Consider the following 18,748-nt stretch of genomic DNA (forward strand, 5'->3'; position numbering starts at 1 on the left):
ATGACAATAAACTAGACTAGATGTTAGGTAGACAAAAATGCTGGAGAAACTCAGCGGGTGAGGCAGCATCAATGGAGCGAAGGAAATAGGACGCATTTCAGGTCGAGACCCTTCATCAGACTGATGTGAGGGTTGGGGGGGGAGGGGCTGGAAGAAGAAGAGGCAGAGACAGTGGGCTGAAGGAGAGCTGGGAAGGGGAGGAGAAAGCAGGGACTACCTGAAATTAGGCTAGATGTTATATTTATTATCAACCTGGCCCTTAACTCCAAGAAGACCAAGGAGCTCATTGTAGACTTCAGGAAGTCCAGGGGCGGCACGCACACCCCCATCCACATCAACGGGACGGAGGTGGAACGTGTTTCCAGCTTCAGGTTCCTGGGGGTCAACATCTCCGATGACCTCTCTTGGACCCACAATACCTCAACTCTGATCAAGAAGGCTCACCAGCGTCTCTTCTTCCTGAGGAGACTGAAGAAGGTCCATCAGTCTCCTCAGATCCTGGTGAACTTCTACCGCTGCACCATCGAGAGCATCCTTACCAACTGTATCACTGCAACTGCTCTGTCTCCGACCGGAAAGCACTGCAGAGGGTGGTGAAAATTGCCCAACGCATCACCGGTTCCTTGCTCCCCTCCATTGTCTGTCCAAAGCAAGCGTTGTCTGCGGAGGGTGCTCAGCATCGCCAAGGACTGCTCTCACCCCAACCATGGACTGTTTACCCTCCTACCATCCGGGAGGCGCTACACGTCTCTCCGTTGCCGGACCATTGAAATTGGAATCATATTCTATGTCGCTCTTCCAGGGAGATGCTAACTGCATTTCGTTGTCTCTGTACTGTACACTGACAATGACAATTAAAGTTGAATCTGAATCTGAATCTGAATTATGTGTTACCCCAGCACTTTGTGCTCTTTCTTTACATACTTAGAACCTATACAGCATTATCAGGTCTATTGGAGGATGAACCAAATGTAGCTTACGGCTCACTTTCTTTGGAACTGCCTTTAACGCAGCTTTGGAGGATTTGCTCACTGCTCTTCCAAAGGGATATATTCCACAAAACATCTTAATCGTACGGCTTTTGTAACGCCTGATTAGACCTGAACTGTGGACAGTTTTATGATGAGAAGACCTTTATCTACTGGGAAACCAGCCAAATTGGTTTGACAATGCAGGTAGGTTCTGAGCTAGTGCTGGCAGAATGCCCACTGATGTACAAAGACCAATGCAACAACTCCTATCACCTTACCACAGATCTTCAAGGGTGCTTCCAACTCCAGGAGAATAGGTTGGCTGAGGAAGATTTCCCGTGACTTTATACACAGGCCCCGCACTTCGGCCTCCGTCATCTGTACAATCTTTCCAGGGCGACATCCTCGCACTGTACAAAGAAAGAACGTAATCAGAGTTTCAGTCAAACAATCGATAATACAGGGGCAAACATCTAGTGACAGCTTCAGTCTCTACACGTTCCCAACAGGGTGGTACAGCGGTAAATTTGCTGCCTCACAGCGCCAGAGATCCGGGCTCGAACGTGACTACGGGCGCTGTCTGTATTGAGTTTGTACGTTTTCCCTGTGACCTGCGTGGGTTTTCTCCAGGTGCTCCAGGTTTCCTCCCACATTTCAATGATGTGCAGGTTTGTAGTTTAGTTTAGAGACACAGCGCGGAAACAGGCCCTCTTGGCCCACCGGGTCCGCGCCGACCAGCGATCCCCGTACATTAACACTATCCCCGACACACACTAGGGACAATTTTTTTAACATTTACCAAGCCAATTAACCTACAAACCTGTACGTCTTTGGAGTGTGGGAGGAAACCGAAGATCTTGGAGAATACCAACGCAGGTTACAGGGGAGAACGTACAAACTCCGTATGGACAGCAGACGTACAGACTACGTAGTCAGGATCGAACCTGGGTCTCCTGGGCATCAACTCTACCGCTGCGCCACCGTGACCACCCTTGTAGGTGTTTAAGAAGGAACTGTGCAGATGCTGGAAAATTGAAGGTAGACAAAAATGCTGGAGAAACTCTCGTCCCGAAACGTTGCCTATTTCCTTCGCTCCATAGATGCTGCTGCACCCGCTGTGTTTCTCCAGCACTTTTGTCTGCCCTTGAAGGTGAATTGATTTCAGTAAATTGTCCCTGATGCATAGGATAGAACTAGTGTATGGGGATCGCTGGTCGGTGCGGATTCCGTGGGCCGAAGGGCCCCGTTTCCACACAGTATCACTAAACAAAAGTCTTTTCCCCCCCCCGTAAGTTCATAGGTTCTAGGAGCAGAATTAGGCCATTCAGCCCATCAAGTCTATTCAGCCATTTAATCTGTCCTTCCCTCTCAGCCCCATTCTCCTGCCTTCTCTCCACAACCCCATGAAACTCTTTTATCTTTGGCTTAAGAAATGAGAGGGAGATTTGACTGCTGCATCACCGCTGATGGCTGTTTTTTCGTTCCAGAATTTAAACTGATTTTGTTCTTTGTACCATCGATTCTTCCAGCATCTGCAGCATTCATCTATTCATGCACCACTCTCACTTTCTCCCTCCCTGCAGATGTTCATTTACAAAATTGCTAAAAGCAGCACATCTACGTGCGAAGGAAATGGACGATGTTTCGGGCCGAAACTCGAAGGTAAGTCGGCACGCTGCTGCGCAGCTGGTAGAATTTTTGTACCTTCGATCTTCCAGCAACTTTTTCAGCGCCAGGGAACCGGGTTCCATCCCGACTATGGGTGCTGCCTGTACGGAGTTTGAACGGAGTTTGTACGCTCTCCCCGTGACCTGCGTGGGTTTTCTCCGAGATCTTCGGTTTCCTCCCACACTCCAAAGACGTGCAGGTTTGTAGGTTAATTGGCTTGGTACAAATGTCAATTGTGCCTAGTGTGTGTAGGGTAGTGTTAGTGTGCGGAGATCGCTGGTCGGTGCGGACTCAGTGGGCCGAAAGGCATGTTTCCGTGCTGTATTTCTAAACCAAACTAAAAAAAAGTCAGGCAGTATCGCTGGTGAACGTGGATAGGTGATGGTACACAAAAATGCTGGAGAAACTCAGCGGGTGCAGCAGCATCTAAGGAACGAAGGAAATAGGCAACGTTTCGGGCCGAAACCCTTCTTCAGACTCCAGATAGGTGATGTTTTCTGATCCTTCTTCAGACTCATTGTACTCTGAACCTACAATCGTACAAACCTACAATCAGTCTGAAGAACCAAAACATCACCTATCCAAGTCCCCCAGAGATGCTGCCTGACCCGCTGAGTTACTCCAGCTCATTGTCTCCTTTTGCATCTGCAGTTCTTTGTTTCTGATGCTGGCTGCCTTTATGAGGCAGCAATTCTTGTTGGTCCCTTTGATGGTGGGGTGGTATCAGTATCCGTGATGGACCGGCAGAGGATAATTGGCTGTCCAAACTGGTTTAGCCACATGGAATCCAGTTCCAAGCAGTATTGTCTGAACACACTATTAAACGACCATTGACATGCAGGGTACTGGTGTTAATCTGCAGGTCAGGCAGCATCTTTGGAGGAAGGAACTACAGATGCTGGTTTACTCCGACGATAGACACAAAATACTGGAGTAACTCAGCTGGACAGGCAGCATCAATGGATAGCAGGAACGGGTGACGATTCGGGTCAAGACCCTTCTTCAGACTCGGGTCTCAACCCAAGACTGTGGAATTCTCTGCCTCAGGAGGCGGCCGGTTCTCTGGATATTTTCAAGAGAGAGCTAGATAAGGCTCTTAAAGATGGCGGAGTCAGGGGATATGGGGAGAAGGCAGGAACGGGGTACAGATTGTGGATGATCAGCCATGATCACATTGAATGGCGGTGCTGGCTCGAAGGGCCGAATGGCCTACTCCTGCACCTAATGTCTATAAGACGTCACCCATTCCTTCTATCCAGAGAAGCTGCCTGTCCTGCTGAGTTACTCCAGAATTATGTGTCTATCTTTGGTGTGAACTAGCATCTGTGGTCCCTTCCCAATTCTGGTGATCCGTGCTTTGAAGCTTTTGAATCATCTCCCCAGTTCCAGGGAGTCAAGAGAGAGTCGAGTGTTTTATTGTCATATGTCTCTAAACAGAATAATGACAATTTTTACTTGCAGCAGCACAAGTATGTAAACATAGTACTCTGTTAGATACATGATAAATCACAACAAGTTCAATAAATTAAAATAAACCACTGTAGTGCAAAAAGCAAAGCTCCAATTCACAAGTACAATGAAGAGAGTTTGTAGTACAGAGTTGAGTTGGTGTTTGTAGTCTTGGGAAGAAATTGTTCCTGAACCTGGAGGTCACAGTTTTCAGACTCCTGCACCTTCTTCTCGAAGGCAGGAGTGAAACCAGAGCGTGACCAGGGTAGTGTGGGTGGCTGATGACGCTGACTGCCTTTTTGTAAATTTAGTCAGACAGTGCAGAAGCAGGCCCACCGAGTCCATGCTGACCAGCGATCACCCCGAACAGCAGGGGTGGGCAACCTTGTTCTGCATGGGGGCCGGGACACATATCTGTGAGTGTCCCAGATGGCAGGCATCAAATCACATGTTCACAGAAGGGAGACATAAAATGCTGGAGAAACTCAGCGGGTGAGGCAGCCTCATGCAATCTATGTTTCTATACATAGAGCTCTAGGGGCTAGTGGAATCAAGGGATATGGGGAGAAGGTAGGCGGCACGACTCTCGTCAGCAGCGGCCTCTGCAGCCCGTCTGCGTTTTTATTATTTTTTGTCTATGTTTTTATGTGGTTTTTGTTATTTTTTTGTTGGGGTGTGTGTGTGGGGGGTGGGGGTGGGGGGTGAGAGGGAGGGGGTAACTTTTAATCTCTCCCTGCACGGGAGACCCGACCTTTTCTTTGTCGGGTCTTCGTTGTAGTTGGGGCTACAATGAGGAGCGGCCTCCAACAGGAAGACCGGGGATTCTGGTGCCGACGACTCACCTCACCGTCGCGGAGCTGGCCGAGTCCGGAGCAGGTGGAGCGCTGCTGCGGCCCGACCTCCGGAGATTCGGAGGCTGCTACTGCGGGTCTGGCGGACGGCGGCACCGGGAGCCTGCGGGTCCCTGGAGGGAGACCGCTTTTCAGGGCTCCCGCAACGGCGACTTCTCCCGCCCGAGTTGCGGGGTCGAAGAGCTCCTGGAGCGGGGCCTTACAGCACCGCCCCGCGCGGCTTGGAATGGCCGCGGGACTCTGCGAGCGCACGCCGGGGGCTCCAACACCAAGACCCGGTGTGCGACCTTGCACCACCCGGCGTGGCTTTAATGGCCGCGGGACAATCGCCATCGCCAGCCGGGGGCTTTGACTTTGACATCGGGGGGGAGAGTGCAGTAGAGAGATAAGTTTTTTGGCCTTCCATCACAGCAATGTGATGGATGTTTATGTAAATTATGTTGTGTCTTGGGTCTATTTGTTTGTAATGTATGGCTGCAGAAACGTCATTTCGTTTGAACCTCAAGGGGTCCAAATGACAAATAAATCGAATCTTGAATCTTGAAGGCAGGCACGGGTTATTGATTGGGAATGATCAGCCATGATCACAATGAATGGTGGTGTTGGCTCGAAGGGCCGAATGGCCTCCTCCTGCACCTATTTTCTATGTTTCTATGGAATCCTTGCATGTATCACCCGCTGAGTTTCGCCAGCATTTTTGTCCACCTTCGATTTTTCCAGCATCCTCAGATATTTCATAAACGTGTTCACAGAAGGAGCGCGGGCGGCCGTGCCGGGGGCTTTGCGCAGGATGCGGTACAGCCAGAGCTCGGCCGCTGCTCGGCGCGCGCCGGATGATTACGGGGGGGGAAAGGTCCACCTGTGGGCCGGGTGATTTCGGGTTACGGGCCAGATTCGGCCCAGGGGCCGTACGTAGGCTGCCGACTCCTCTCATACACTCGATCCAACGTACGACCAACAATTTACAAACTTGACCAAAGCTAATTAACCCACAAACCCAATGGGTTTTTGAGACGTGGAGGAAACGGGAGTAGCCAGGGAAAACCCACATGGTCACGGGGAAAACGTGCAAACTCCATACAGACAGCACCCGTAGTCAGCATCGAATCCGGGTCTCTGTATTGTATTGTATTGTATTGTATTCAAATTTATTGTCATTGTCTCAATTAGAGACAACGAAATGAATTTCCCTTTACAGTCAGTATCATAAAAATAAATAAATAATAAATACTAAAACATATTAAAAAAATAAAATAGAAATTTAAAAAAAAAGCACAAACACAGAAAGTCCACGACGCAACACAACACAGTGGCACCAAGGTGAGGAAGGCACCATTGTCCAGCTAGCCTCCCCTCCGATCTTCCCAGATGTTCATCAGTGGTCAGGGCCTTGCGAGCACCCGCAGTCGCCGCCCCGGGTGGCCCGATGTTCAGGCCCTCACGCCGGGCTAGTGGAACGCCGACGCCGATCCCCGACGGTGAACATCCCCCTCCTCAGCGGCCCGGACCTCCTGATCAGCCATCTCCCGCAGCCGGAGTCCGCAGCTCCCGAGTCCGCAGGCCGAGCCGGGCAGAGTCGCAGGACCCCGCGCTGGTAGTCAGCGCCGCCCGCGTTGGGAGCTCCGCAAACCGCAGCTCCATGATGTCGGTGCAGCAGGTCCAGCACTCCGGGCTCCAGACGGCGACCCCCGGTAAGGCATCGCCAGCACTGGCACTGTGAGGCAGCAACTCTATCGCTGCGCCACCGTGCTGTCAGACATTCACTCGTTCCCCATTCACGCATAAAACACTTCTTAAAAAAAAGGGTACCACTTCTCTCAATACCACATTATCTCACGGCTTAGTGGGGACATTAGTAATGCAGTAACCTTGTTTACCATACAAAGTGGTCATTGACGTTTAAAACACAATGAAATATATAATAGGCAGCAACAGCAGATGCAATGTGACAAGCAAGTCAACTGTTCTATGCAGCTGTACAACTGCCTTGACATCTTGCATGAGTAAACATGCTGCATGTTTGGACGCACTTTGTTATTTCGTTGGTTTCTTCCTTTTATGCTCCCATGCTCTTTGGAGCAAAGGGAGCAATGAAAGCTTTAAATGGTTAAATTGTGGATGCAGCCCAGACCACCACACACACCAACCTCCCTTCTATTGACTCCATCTCCACCTCAGGCTGCCTCAGCAAGGCCAGCAGCATCATCAAAGATATTGCACCCTGGCCACTCACTCTTCTCCCCTCTCCCACCCAGATTCAGGGACAGTTTCTTCCCAGCTGTTATCAGTCAACTGAATCATCCTACCACAACCAGCGAGCATACTGTCTCCCTCTTTGGTGACCCTCAGACTATCCTTGATCGGACTTTGCTGCCTTTATCTTGCACTAGAGTTAGAGTTAGATGTTAGATTTAGCTCTTAGGGCTAACGGAATCAAGGGATATGGGGAAAAAGCAGGAACGGGGTACAGATTCCGGATGATCAGCCTTGATCATATTGTCCTGCATGCTGGTGCAAAGGGCCGGATGGCCTAATCCTGCATCTACTTTCTATATTTCTACTAAACGTTATTACCATATCATGTATCTATACACTGTACGTGGCTGGATTGTAATCATGTATTGTCTTTCTGCTGACTGGATAGCACGCAACAAAGGCTTTTCACTGTACCTCGGTACATGTGGCAATAAACTAAACTGAACTCAATAGCTAAAATAACCCATTGGTCTCACAGTACAATGCTTTGTCTGACCTACTGCAACATCTCCTCAAGGTATATCCACTTTGAAAAGGTTCTACTCCTCTCTCTGATGGGAGTTCTGCAAGACTCTCTCTCACTTCTTCTTCAATCCCCGCCCCCCCCCCCACCCCCATCTCTGTGCAGTCTGACGAAGGGTCCCGACCCGAAACGTCCCCATCCATGTTCTCCAGTGACGCAGCCTGACCCGCAGAGTTATGGGCCTGTCCCACCTAGGCAATTTTTTTGGGCGACTACAGATGACTGCTTTTTAAAATTTACAACGTGTTGAAAATTGTTCGGCGACAGTGGCGACAATTTTTGCTGTCGTCGGTGCTGTCTCAAAGGCGTTGTGGGTGAATTCCATTAAAATTAGTCCCTGGCGGTCGCCTAAAGAGTCGCCTAAGTGGGACAGTCCCATAACACAAGGTTAATTCCCGGGATGGCGGGACTGTCATATGCTGAGAGAATGGAGCAGCTGGGCTTGTACACTCTGGAGTTTAGAAGGACGAGAGGAGATCTCATTGAAACATATAAGATTGTTAACGGCTTGGACACGCTAGAGGCAGGAAACATGTTCCCGATGTTGGGGGAGTCCAGAACCAGGGGCCACAGTTTAAGAATAAGGAGTAAGCCATTTAGAACGGAGACGAGGAAACACTTTTTCTCACAGAGACCGGTGAGTCTGTGGAATTCTCTGCCTCAGAGGACAGTGGAGGCGGGTTCCCTGAATGATTTCAAGAGAGAGCTAGATAGGGCTCTTAAAGATGGCGGAGTCAGGGGATATGGGGAGAAGGCAGGAACGGGGTACTGATTGTGGATGATCAGCCATGATCACATTGAATGGCGGTGCTGGCTCGAAGGGCCTAATGGCCTACTCCTGCACCTATTGTCTATTACTCCAGCACTTTGTGTCCTCCATTTACTTCCCCAATACAGCACCATCATCACATTTCCGATTAGGTTCATTTAGGAAAAGTAAAAAATGATGACCTTCACTGCAACATCACAGTGCGGTGGACAGAGCTTTTCGGAAGTCCAGTGATATCTTTATAGGGTGATTTCACGAAAGGTCACTGGAGCGTAGATCCGCACCCACGTGACCGAAAATTTGAAGTGGAGGACATGCTACACTTCCGGTACATGTTAGTGAATGGGAAAACACGCACTTTCACACCCGTTAAAAACATCGAAAACGGCCAGTTTTTGAGCTGCAATTTATTGTGCCAGTCGGGGTGACCGTGAGGCACAGCTACCTAAATTTACAGCCCAAAAAAAAGATAGAAACTAAGGTAAATTCAAGAGGGAGCTGAAGGTGCCAATCCAGCGGAAGTGAACAGCGGACATTTGCCGTGGAGATTTAAAGGTCCAAAATATCGGGAATTATCGCGTTTGCTCGCTGAATTTCATCAAAAGTAAGGCATTATTGACTTTTTTATCTTTATTCATTTGTTATATGAGAAGTTTTAAAAGTGAAAAATCCCTCAGTAAAATTGCAAAATCGCCCATGGTTCTCAGGTGGGTTTTAACATGCAAAATGAAAACGCTTCTGAAGCTACATTTACCATTTAAATAATGGTAAACTATCAATGCATTTTGAAATAAATTTTACTCAGATGCAAGCTAAGGAATGGGATAATTGTCAGCTGTCAGTTGGACAAAATTAGGACATTTTATTATTTTCCAAAATATATTTCTCAATGTTTCTTGTTTAAAGCCTGCACATGCACATTCACCCAAACTACTTATTTATTTATTTCTTTATCATCTAATACATTCCATGCTGCAGACTTGTCTGTTGTTAGATGATAAAGAAATAAATAAATAAGAAGTTTGGGTGCATGTGCAGGCTTTAAACAAGAAACATTGAGAAATATATTTTGGAAAATAATAAAATGTCCTAATTTTGTCCAACTGACAGCTGACAATTATCCCATTCCTTAGCTTGCATCTGAGTAAAATTTATTTCAAAATGCATTGATAGTTTACCATTATTTAAATGGTAAATGTAGCTTCAGAAGCATTTTCATTTTGCATGTTAAAACCCACCTGAGAACCATGGGCGATTTTGCAATTTTACTGAGGGATTTTTCACTTTTAAAACTTCTCATATAACAAATGAATAAAGATAACAGTCAATAATGCCTTACTTTTGATGAAATTCAGCGAGCAAACGCGATAATTTCCGATATTTTGGACCTTTAAATCTCCACGGCAAATGTCCGCTGTTCACTTCCACTGGATTGGCACCTTCAGCTCCCTCTTGAATTTACCTTAGTTTCTATCTTTTTTTTGGGCTGTAAATTTAGGTAGCTGTGCCTCACGGTCACCCCGACTGGCACAATAAATTGCAGCTCAAAAACTGGCCGTTTTCGATGTTTTTAACGGGTGTGAAAGTGCGTTTTCCCATTCATTAACATGTACCGGAAGTGTAACATGTCCTCCACTTCAAATTTTCGGTCACGTGGGTGCGGATCTACGCTCCAGTGACCTTTCGTGAAATCACCCTATTGACAATAGAAGCCAGCAGTCCAAAGACCGTTAAAGAGTTTTGCAATTGTTTTGAAAGGGTCAAAAGTTTACAACAATCTGGTGGCAGGACCTTATTTTGAAGTAGACTATTTAAATTGTAATTGCCATTTCAAAGTATGACTCATTTTGTTGTGTAGGTTTAACACAAAGTTTCCCTCAGTGATACCCTCTGCCCACATGTTACTAGATTGTTTAATCAGGCAATCAGACACAAGTACACAACTTGGACTGTGGATTACTAAAGAGCAATACTCTTGCTTGGGGGGATTACATTATTACACATCCGTCATATCAGATAGAACATAGATACAGTACAGGCTCACATGCTGCTAAATTAAACTAGAGACTACAGCACTGTCTCAGCGGTAGAGTTGTAGCCTCACAGTACCAGCGAGCCAGCTGGGTTTGATCCTGACCACGGGTGCTGTGTACAATGTATACAAGGTTAATTCCCGGGATGGCGGGACTGTCATATGCTGAGAGAATGGAGTGGCTGGGCTTGTACACTCTGGAGTTTAGAAGGATGAGAGGGTATCTTAGTGAAACATATACGATTATTAAAGGGGCTGTCCCACTTGGGCGACCTAATTGGTGAGTTTACAAGAGTATGAAAAAAAATGGCATGTTGAAGACCTCCTTTGACTATGTTGAAGACTAGCTACGACTAACTTCGGGAAAATTGGACACCGAATAGTGGAGAGTGAAGATGACCTAATTCGATCTCCTTCGACCTCCTATCGACTATGTTGAAGATTAGCTACGACTACCCTCGACTGCATTTCGTTGTCTCTGTACTGTACACTGCACCATGACAATAAAGTTTGAACCTGAATCTGACTAACATGCCGACCTACTACGACTAAACCTACGAGTAAAAAAAGTATCGATTTTTTCCATGGCGACCTTTTTTTACTCGTGGGCTTTTATTAACATATTGAAAAAACCGCCGCGACCTAGCTGAGGCCTTGAGTACGCGGAGACCACTCTCGAGCATGAAGGAGAGTTACGAAGACCTCCTACGACCTCGTGTCGGCCATGCTGCGAGTATGAGTCGAGGGCAAACTCGCCAGAACTCACGGATTAGGTCGCCCAAGTGGCACAGGCCCTTAAAAGTTTGGACACGCTAGAGGCAGGAAACATGTTCCCGATGTTGGGGGAGTCCTGAACCAGGGGCCACAGTTTAAAAATAAGGGGTAAGCCATTTAGAACAGAAACGAGGAAACACTTTTTCTCACAGAGAGTGGTGAGTCTGTGGAATTCTCTGCCTCAGAGGGCGGTGGAGGCCGGTTCTCTGGATGCTTTCAAGAGCGAGCTAGATCGAGTGCTTAAAGATAGTGGAGTCTGGGGGTATGGGGAGAAGGCAGGAATGGGGTACTGATCGGGGATGATCAGACATTGAATGGGGGTGCTGGCTTGAAGGGCCGAATGGCCTACTCCTGCACCTATTGTTTATTGTCTGTCTGTACGGAGTTTGCACGTTCTCCCTGTGACCCTGTGTGGATTTCCTCCCACATCCCAAAGATGTACAGGTTTGTAGGTCAATTGGCTTCTGTTAAATTGCATGTTGTCCCTAGTGTGTAGGATAGTGCTAGTGTGCTGGTCACCGTTGTTTATACGGACCGAAAGACCTGTTTCTGCGCTGTATCTCCAAAGTTTAAAATAAAGGCAGATGATCTATACCTGCCCATTCCTTGCATGTCCGAGTGCCCATCCAAATGTCTCTTATACGCTAGTATTGTATTTGACTGCACCACTACCACCCACCAAACAGAATAACCCAGCAGGAAAAATGCTGCCTGACTGACTGATCCATTATCCGAATATTGTCTGTACTGAAGAGAACTGGCAGGCATCCTTATGCGACGAAAAGTCATGTAAATGAACCACATTGTCACATCTGGGGGTTGCAAGACGTGCTACATGAGAGGTAAAGGGCCTGTCCCACTCAGGCTATTTTTTAGGCGACTACAGGTGACTAGGCTGTCTCCACATGGTTGCCGGGGTGTCGCCTGTATGGTCGTGAGTCGTCTCCTCAGTCGCCCAAAGAGTCGTAGCGTCTTTCTGGTCACCGCTGGATTTTCAACATGTTGAAACATTTTCGGCAACAGTGGGTTTGACGCCAATGAGCGTAGCTTGACTTCTTCTGACGTAGGTTGTCGCCAGGTTAACGTAGGTTGCCATTCAGCCCTTCGAGCCAGCACCGCCATTCAATGTGATCATGGCTGATCATCCACAATCAGTGCCCCGTTTCTGCCTTCTCCCTATATCCCCCCGACTCCACTATTTTTAGGAGCCCTACCTAGCTCTCTCTTGAAAGCATCCAGAGAACCTTTCTCCACCGCCCTTTCACAGACTTGTTTTGTTTCGAGATACAGCAATGAATCAGGCCCTTCGGCCCACCGAGTCCACACGACCGTCGATCACCTGTTGATACTGGCCCTATGGTACAATTATTTTGCTAGATACAGATGCTGGAATCTTGAGCAAACCAAGATGGCGCCCAAGGCAGGCGAATCTCTGCGCGCTGGTCTCAGAGGCGGGTCTGCAATCACTCATCACAATCACGCCACTCTTTTAAACCTCTAAAGATTGATTGCAAGCATATATAGTCTTTCAGCCGACTGGATAGCACGCAGCAAATCCACCCTTCGAGACGCAATTCATTAGATTGGTGCAAGAAGAATTTCCAAGAAGAAAATTTAAAGGGGTTGTGATCCATTCATGGATCCATCTATTGATCTATTCATCCACCGTACTGTTTATCCATTTATTTATTTATTTTTACACGGAGGGTGTTGGAGGCAGATACGATAGTGGCGTTTAAATAGGTATGTTACAATACTTACCTTCAGCGGCGCTGCAATTCTGCCACTGGCCGTGTGTGCGATTTTGGCGCGTTTGAGGGGGGGCGGGGTTAAAACGCGGTTTTCTCCGACCTGGTCCTGGATTATATTTGTTGGAGTGCAAGTTTTTGCTGAAGAATCGTTCTGTGTAAATTAAAAAATAAATTTGCCCGACAAGTTAATCGCTGGAGTGATTTTAAAATCAGCTTCTGAAGCCGTCAACGCTGACAACCGGGACGGATTTTATGTAGGGGACAGGTAAAAGAAAGTCGTCTATTTTTATGTATAAAAGTGTTTCTTAAGATGCATTAAATTCTCATTTTAAATAGCGAAACGATTTTTTTTTTCCCGAACGCACCGGCAGTGTATTTGCTGCCGATACGGGTTTAAATCCACCGCAACCGCAACATTCCAATTGATCGCGTTCCAGAAAAATCCACTCGCGTTGATTTAAATGGCCATTAATTTACAGGTATTAAACATTAAATTCCTTCCATTTGGCCTATAAACCCATGATAATGAGATTTTAAAATTATGTTATATTGTGAATTCTTGTGTGAATGTTATTTGGACACTTAGGCTATTAAAAAATGTTAATTTATTCTTAAGAAATGGATAGATGTTTAGATCTGGTAATTGAATTTTGTAATTAGCTACAATTAGGCAACAAACTAATTATATGCTTTAATTTCAAGGCATCTAAGTAAGATTGTTTCATATTTGTTTCAGAATGCTTCAATCTATAATAACTGAACATTTCTTTCAGTTCTCTTACTTTTTAAGAAAGTTATGACCATTTGACTGTTCTCGATCACAGCTTTTGTGTTAAGTCAATGAAAAAGCAATAGGGAACAAGATGCTAATTTCCGAGTATGAAAATATCCATAACTTTTTTAATACTGAAGATATGAAAGTGAATTAGGTGTCAAATTAAACTTCTTTTTATGCTTTATCTGATGGGATAAATTACAGACTTGATTTTTTAAATCTCAAAATGTTGTAACATTGCTAGTTTAAGAGCCTTTGGATGGGCACATGGTTACGCAGGGAATGGAGGGATGTGGATCAGGTGCAGACAGAGATTAGTTTAACCTAGCGCCGTGGTCATCAATGGACATTGTGGGCTGAAGGGCCTGTTCCTGTACAGTACTGTTCCACTGGTCTGAAGTAGGGTCGCGAGGGTCGCGACCACAAACGCAAGTCTGAGGAAAGGTGTCGACCCGAAACGTCGCCTATTCTTTATCTCCAGAATGCTGCCTGTCCCGCTGAGCTACTCCAGCCTTTTGTTCCATGCTGTGTTATTCCACGTGGCTATAAGTTATGTTTTGTCTGCGTAATAAAAACAAATTGTCTTGGCAAATGACTTTCGGTCGTAATTTCAAAGCCAGCAGAGTGAAGAGGGCATGCTCTGCTAATTAACGCAGCATCTGACCTATGGAACAGAACGACGCCTTCTAACAGCATCCTTACCCCTTCCGACAGCAGCCACCATTTTATACGAACAGATACTGAAGATTAAAGGTCACTTTAGATCTAAATTAAGTGTGCCCCTGCAGTAGAAAGGAGGAAAATAAACTTAACGAAGCAACTTAGAAGCAACAGGTGCGAGTTTGGGTTGGAGGCAACCGAGCCAGGGTTATTTTCTCAAGAGAAACTTTGGCTGGTGAAGAGTTTAAGTTGGAGGAGTGGGGGCAGGGTCTGGCAGAGAAAGTAGACGTAGTGATCCGCAGGGCTGTCTGCTCACTCCCAGCACACATAATCCTTTTCTTTACAGGGATCTGATAGAGTCTCTGCAGAATGCAAGGCTACATCCAGACTTCACTTTCATCCATGAAAGAAAAATGCTTTGAAATAGAAATCTTGATGGATACACAGGGTATGTGTTGCAGCTCTCAATTCGTGACCAGTTCGGGTGTCAGGGGTTATGGGGAGAAGGTAGGGGAATGGGGTTGAGAGGGAAAGATAGGTGATTGAATGGCACAGTAGACGATGGGCCGAATGACCTAATTCTGCTCCTATAACTTACGACCTAATGAAAATGCTGGAGAAACTCAGCTGAGCCGGGCAGCATCAGTTGAGGGGAATGGAAAGCCATGATTGAATGGAGGAGCAGCCTTGATGGACCGAATGGCCTCATTCTGTTCCTATAACTTATGAACTTACGAATAGTCTTAGTATTATTATTTTTTTAATTTACCGGGTTGCATTTACCCTGTCCTACTTGTAAACATTCTCCATGAAAGCCACTTCATTTAATTAAGTTTAGAAATACTGCATCCTAAAGGCACCGCCACCTACTCTTAGTCTGACAAGCAAGTCAACTCTGTGGTAAAAGCCAGTTTCTTCCAGCTTCGTACCATAGCTAAAATCAAACCATTCCTCCAATTCGATGACCATGAAAAAAATCACCCACGCATTCATCTCCTCCCACCTTGACTAATGCAACTCCCTATACACTGGCATCAGCCAATCATCCCAGTCCCACCTGTAATTGGTCCAAAACGCCGCAGGGAGACTCCTGACGGGTACCCCTAAAAGGGACATACATCACCCCGATTCTGGCCCCTCTCCACTGGCTTCCAGTACGGTACACAATCAACTTCAAGCTCCTCTTATTCGTATACAAAACCCTTACCCACCCCCCCCATATCAAAAATCTTCTAACCCACCACTCCACCTCCAGGTCCCTCAGATCGGGGCTACTGACTATCCCGCGGTCTAGGTTTAAGCTCAGGGGTGACCGGGTTTTTGCGGTTGCAGCTCCTACACTGTGGAACAGCATCCCTCTCCTCATCAGAACTGCCCCCTCCATCGACTCCTTTAAGTCGAGGCTCAAAAACGATTTCTACTCCCTAGTGTTTTTGAGCCCCTCTGATGGGGTGCTGTAAACAGCTTATGTATGTATTGTTAAAGATGTTTACCACTGTATGTAGCACATTAGCACCTGCACTGATGTACAGCACTTTGGTCAACGTGAGATGTTTTAAATGTGCTATAGAAATAAAAATGAGTGATTAATTAACTTTACCTCATTTGGTTTATTCCCTTATAATATTGTGGTATAACATAGAGATGCAGCATGGAAACAGGCCCTTCGGCCCACGCCGATCATCGATCACCCGTTGGCACTGGTTCTATGCTATTCCTCTTTCTCACCAATGTCCTCTGGTTCTTGATTCCCCTACTCTGGGTAAAAGACTCATATGTCAACCCGAAAATCGTGCGCATTCAGTTGTAAACTCTAAGGGGGATGGCAGATAGGGATATTAAACCTGTGGTAACTACCAACAACATTACTTAGTGTACAGAACCATTAAAATAAAAGGAGGGGCCTGCATTTTAAGATTTAAGCGGATAACTAATCTACAGTGCAGTAAATTCAAAGCTATTTGGAATCATGGCCAAGGAGACCTTTGTCAATAGCTTGCAGTAAACAAAGTTTTTAAAGTGTTTGATTCTTAAGAGCTGTCAAAAAGTTGAATTTAAGAGTACACCCTGTTCTCAAGTCTCCCAAGCACATTTATTAGCGGAAAGTGTGTTGTTCAGGTTGGAATATTAAATACTTAAAATACTTGTGAACAGAGTAGATTTTAGTTTTAGAGATACAGCGCAAAACCCGGCCCTTAGAAACATAGAAACATAGAAATTAGGTGCAGGAGTAGGCCATTCGGCCCTTCGAGCCTGCACCGCCATTTAATATGATCATGGCTGATCATCCAACTCAGTATCCCGTACCTGCCTTCTCTCCATACCCCCTGATCCCCTTAGCCACAAGGGCCACATCTAACTCCCTCTTAAATATAGCCAATGAACTAGCCTCAACTACCTTCTGTGGCAGAGAGTTCCAGAGATTCACCACTCTCTGTGTGAAAAAAGTTCTTCTCATCTCGGTTTTAAAGGATTTCCCCCTTATCCTTAAGCTGTGACCCCTTGTCCTGGACTTCCCCAACTTCGGGAACAATCTTCCTGCATCTAGCCTGTCCAACCCCTTAAGAATTTTGTAAGTTTCTTTGGACCACCTTTGGCCCACCGAGTCTACGCCGACCAGCGATCACCCCGTACACCAACACTACTCCACACACAGGGGACAATTATATTTTGCTACCAAAACCAATTTACCTCCAAACCTGTATGTCTTTGGTGTGGGGGAGGGAACTGGAGCACCCGGGGACAGGGACGGAAATCGCTGTCAAAACATGCGGGGGACGCAATTTCTTGGCGGCCGCGCGCGCACACGGGGCTTCTGCTGTGGGCAACAGCAACAGCAGCTTCTTCCACCCCGAATCATGGGGCCTGAATCGGCCCGTTCACGGGGCTTTCATTGGCCGGCGGGGGCTTTGACATCGGGAGCCTCGATCACCTCAATGCAGCAGTTTGATTTTAAGCCGCGCCGGGCGCTGAAAGGCCCCGCGAACGGGTCGATTCAGCCCTAATGCCCCTGTCCCACTTAGGAAACCTGAACGGAAACCTCTGGAGACTTTGCGCCCCACCCAAGAATTCCGTGCGGTTCCCGGAGATTGCAGGTAGTTGCTGGAGGTTGCAGGTAGTGGAAACAGGTAGGGAGATTGACAAAATCCTCCGGGAACCGCACGGAAACCTTGGGTGGGGCGCAAAGTCTCCAGAGGTTTCCGTTCAGGTTTCCTTAAGTGGGACAGGGGCATAAGAAAGCGGCTGATGAAGTCCGGATTACAAAACATGGGGGGGGTCGTGTCTCCCCTTTGCCGCCCCGGAATTTCCGCCCATGCCCGGAGGAAACGCATGTGGTCATAGGGAGAACCTGAGTCTCTGGCACAGGAAGACAGCAACTCTACTGCTGTACCACCATGCCGCCATTTTGTTTTCCATACCATATATGGGAATTGAATGGCTGAATTATGTATTTTATTTGTCTAAATGCATTATTCTGTAATTCAGATCTCATTATTCAGAATAAAGCTACTACTCAATCGCCATTTTGTTTACCTCGCAGGTTGGAACCATTTGGAATTACCCCGAGTTGGTTAAAACACTCCCCTTGCCCTCGTCAATTAACGTCCAGAGGGGCCCAAAATGGATCTTTGAAATAAGGTCAAGTCCAGACCACCATTCAATCATGGCTGATCCATCTCTCCCTCCTAACCCCATTCTCCTGACTTCTCCCCATAACCCCTGACACCTGTACTAATCAAATATCTATCTATCGCTGCCTTACTATCTCTGCCACAGTTTTGGCCTCTACAGACTTCTGTGGCAAAGAATTCCACAGATTCACCACCCTTTGACTAAATAAATGTCTCCTCATCTCCTTCCTAAAAGAACATCCTTTAATTCTGAGGCTATTACCTCCAGTCCTACACTCTCCCACTAGTGGAAACATCCTCTCCACATCCACTACATCCAAGTCTTACACTATTCTGTAAGTTTCAATGACGTCCCCGCTCATCTAAACTACAGTGAGTACAGGCCCAGTGCTGATTAATGCTCATCATAGGCCACTCATTCCTAGGATCATTCTTGTAAACCTCCTCCAGAGCCAGCATCTCCTTCCTCCGACATGGGGCCCAAAACTGCTCACAATCATTCCTTAGAAATGGAACTGCAGATGCTGGTTTATACCAAAGATAGGCACAAAGTGCTGGAGCAACTCAGCAGGTCAGGCAGCATCTCGGGAGAGAGAAAAAGAGACGGGTGACATTTCAGGCTGGGACCCTTCTTCAG

The 18,748-nt window shown here is 46.8% G+C and overlaps 1 protein-coding gene across 1 annotated transcript in view; it reads right to left on the bottom strand.

Moving 5' to 3' along the window:
- LOC129693451 (serine/threonine-protein phosphatase PP1-beta catalytic subunit-like) overlaps positions 1-18,748 on the bottom strand; it is a 131,191-nt gene that overhangs the window by 54,444 nt on the left and 57,999 nt on the right. Inside the window, exon 2 of the mRNA XM_055630266.1 lies at positions 1,250-1,381. Within this exon, the coding sequence (XP_055486241.1) occupies positions 1,250-1,381 (132 nt within the window). The remainder of the gene's footprint in view (positions 1-1,249; positions 1,382-18,748) is intronic.

The sequence above is a fragment of the Leucoraja erinacea genome, unplaced genomic scaffold (genome assembly GCF_028641065.1).
Source record: "Leucoraja erinacea ecotype New England unplaced genomic scaffold, Leri_hhj_1 Leri_299S, whole genome shotgun sequence".
NCBI classification, from domain to species: Eukaryota; Metazoa; Chordata; class Chondrichthyes; order Rajiformes; family Rajidae; genus Leucoraja; species Leucoraja erinaceus.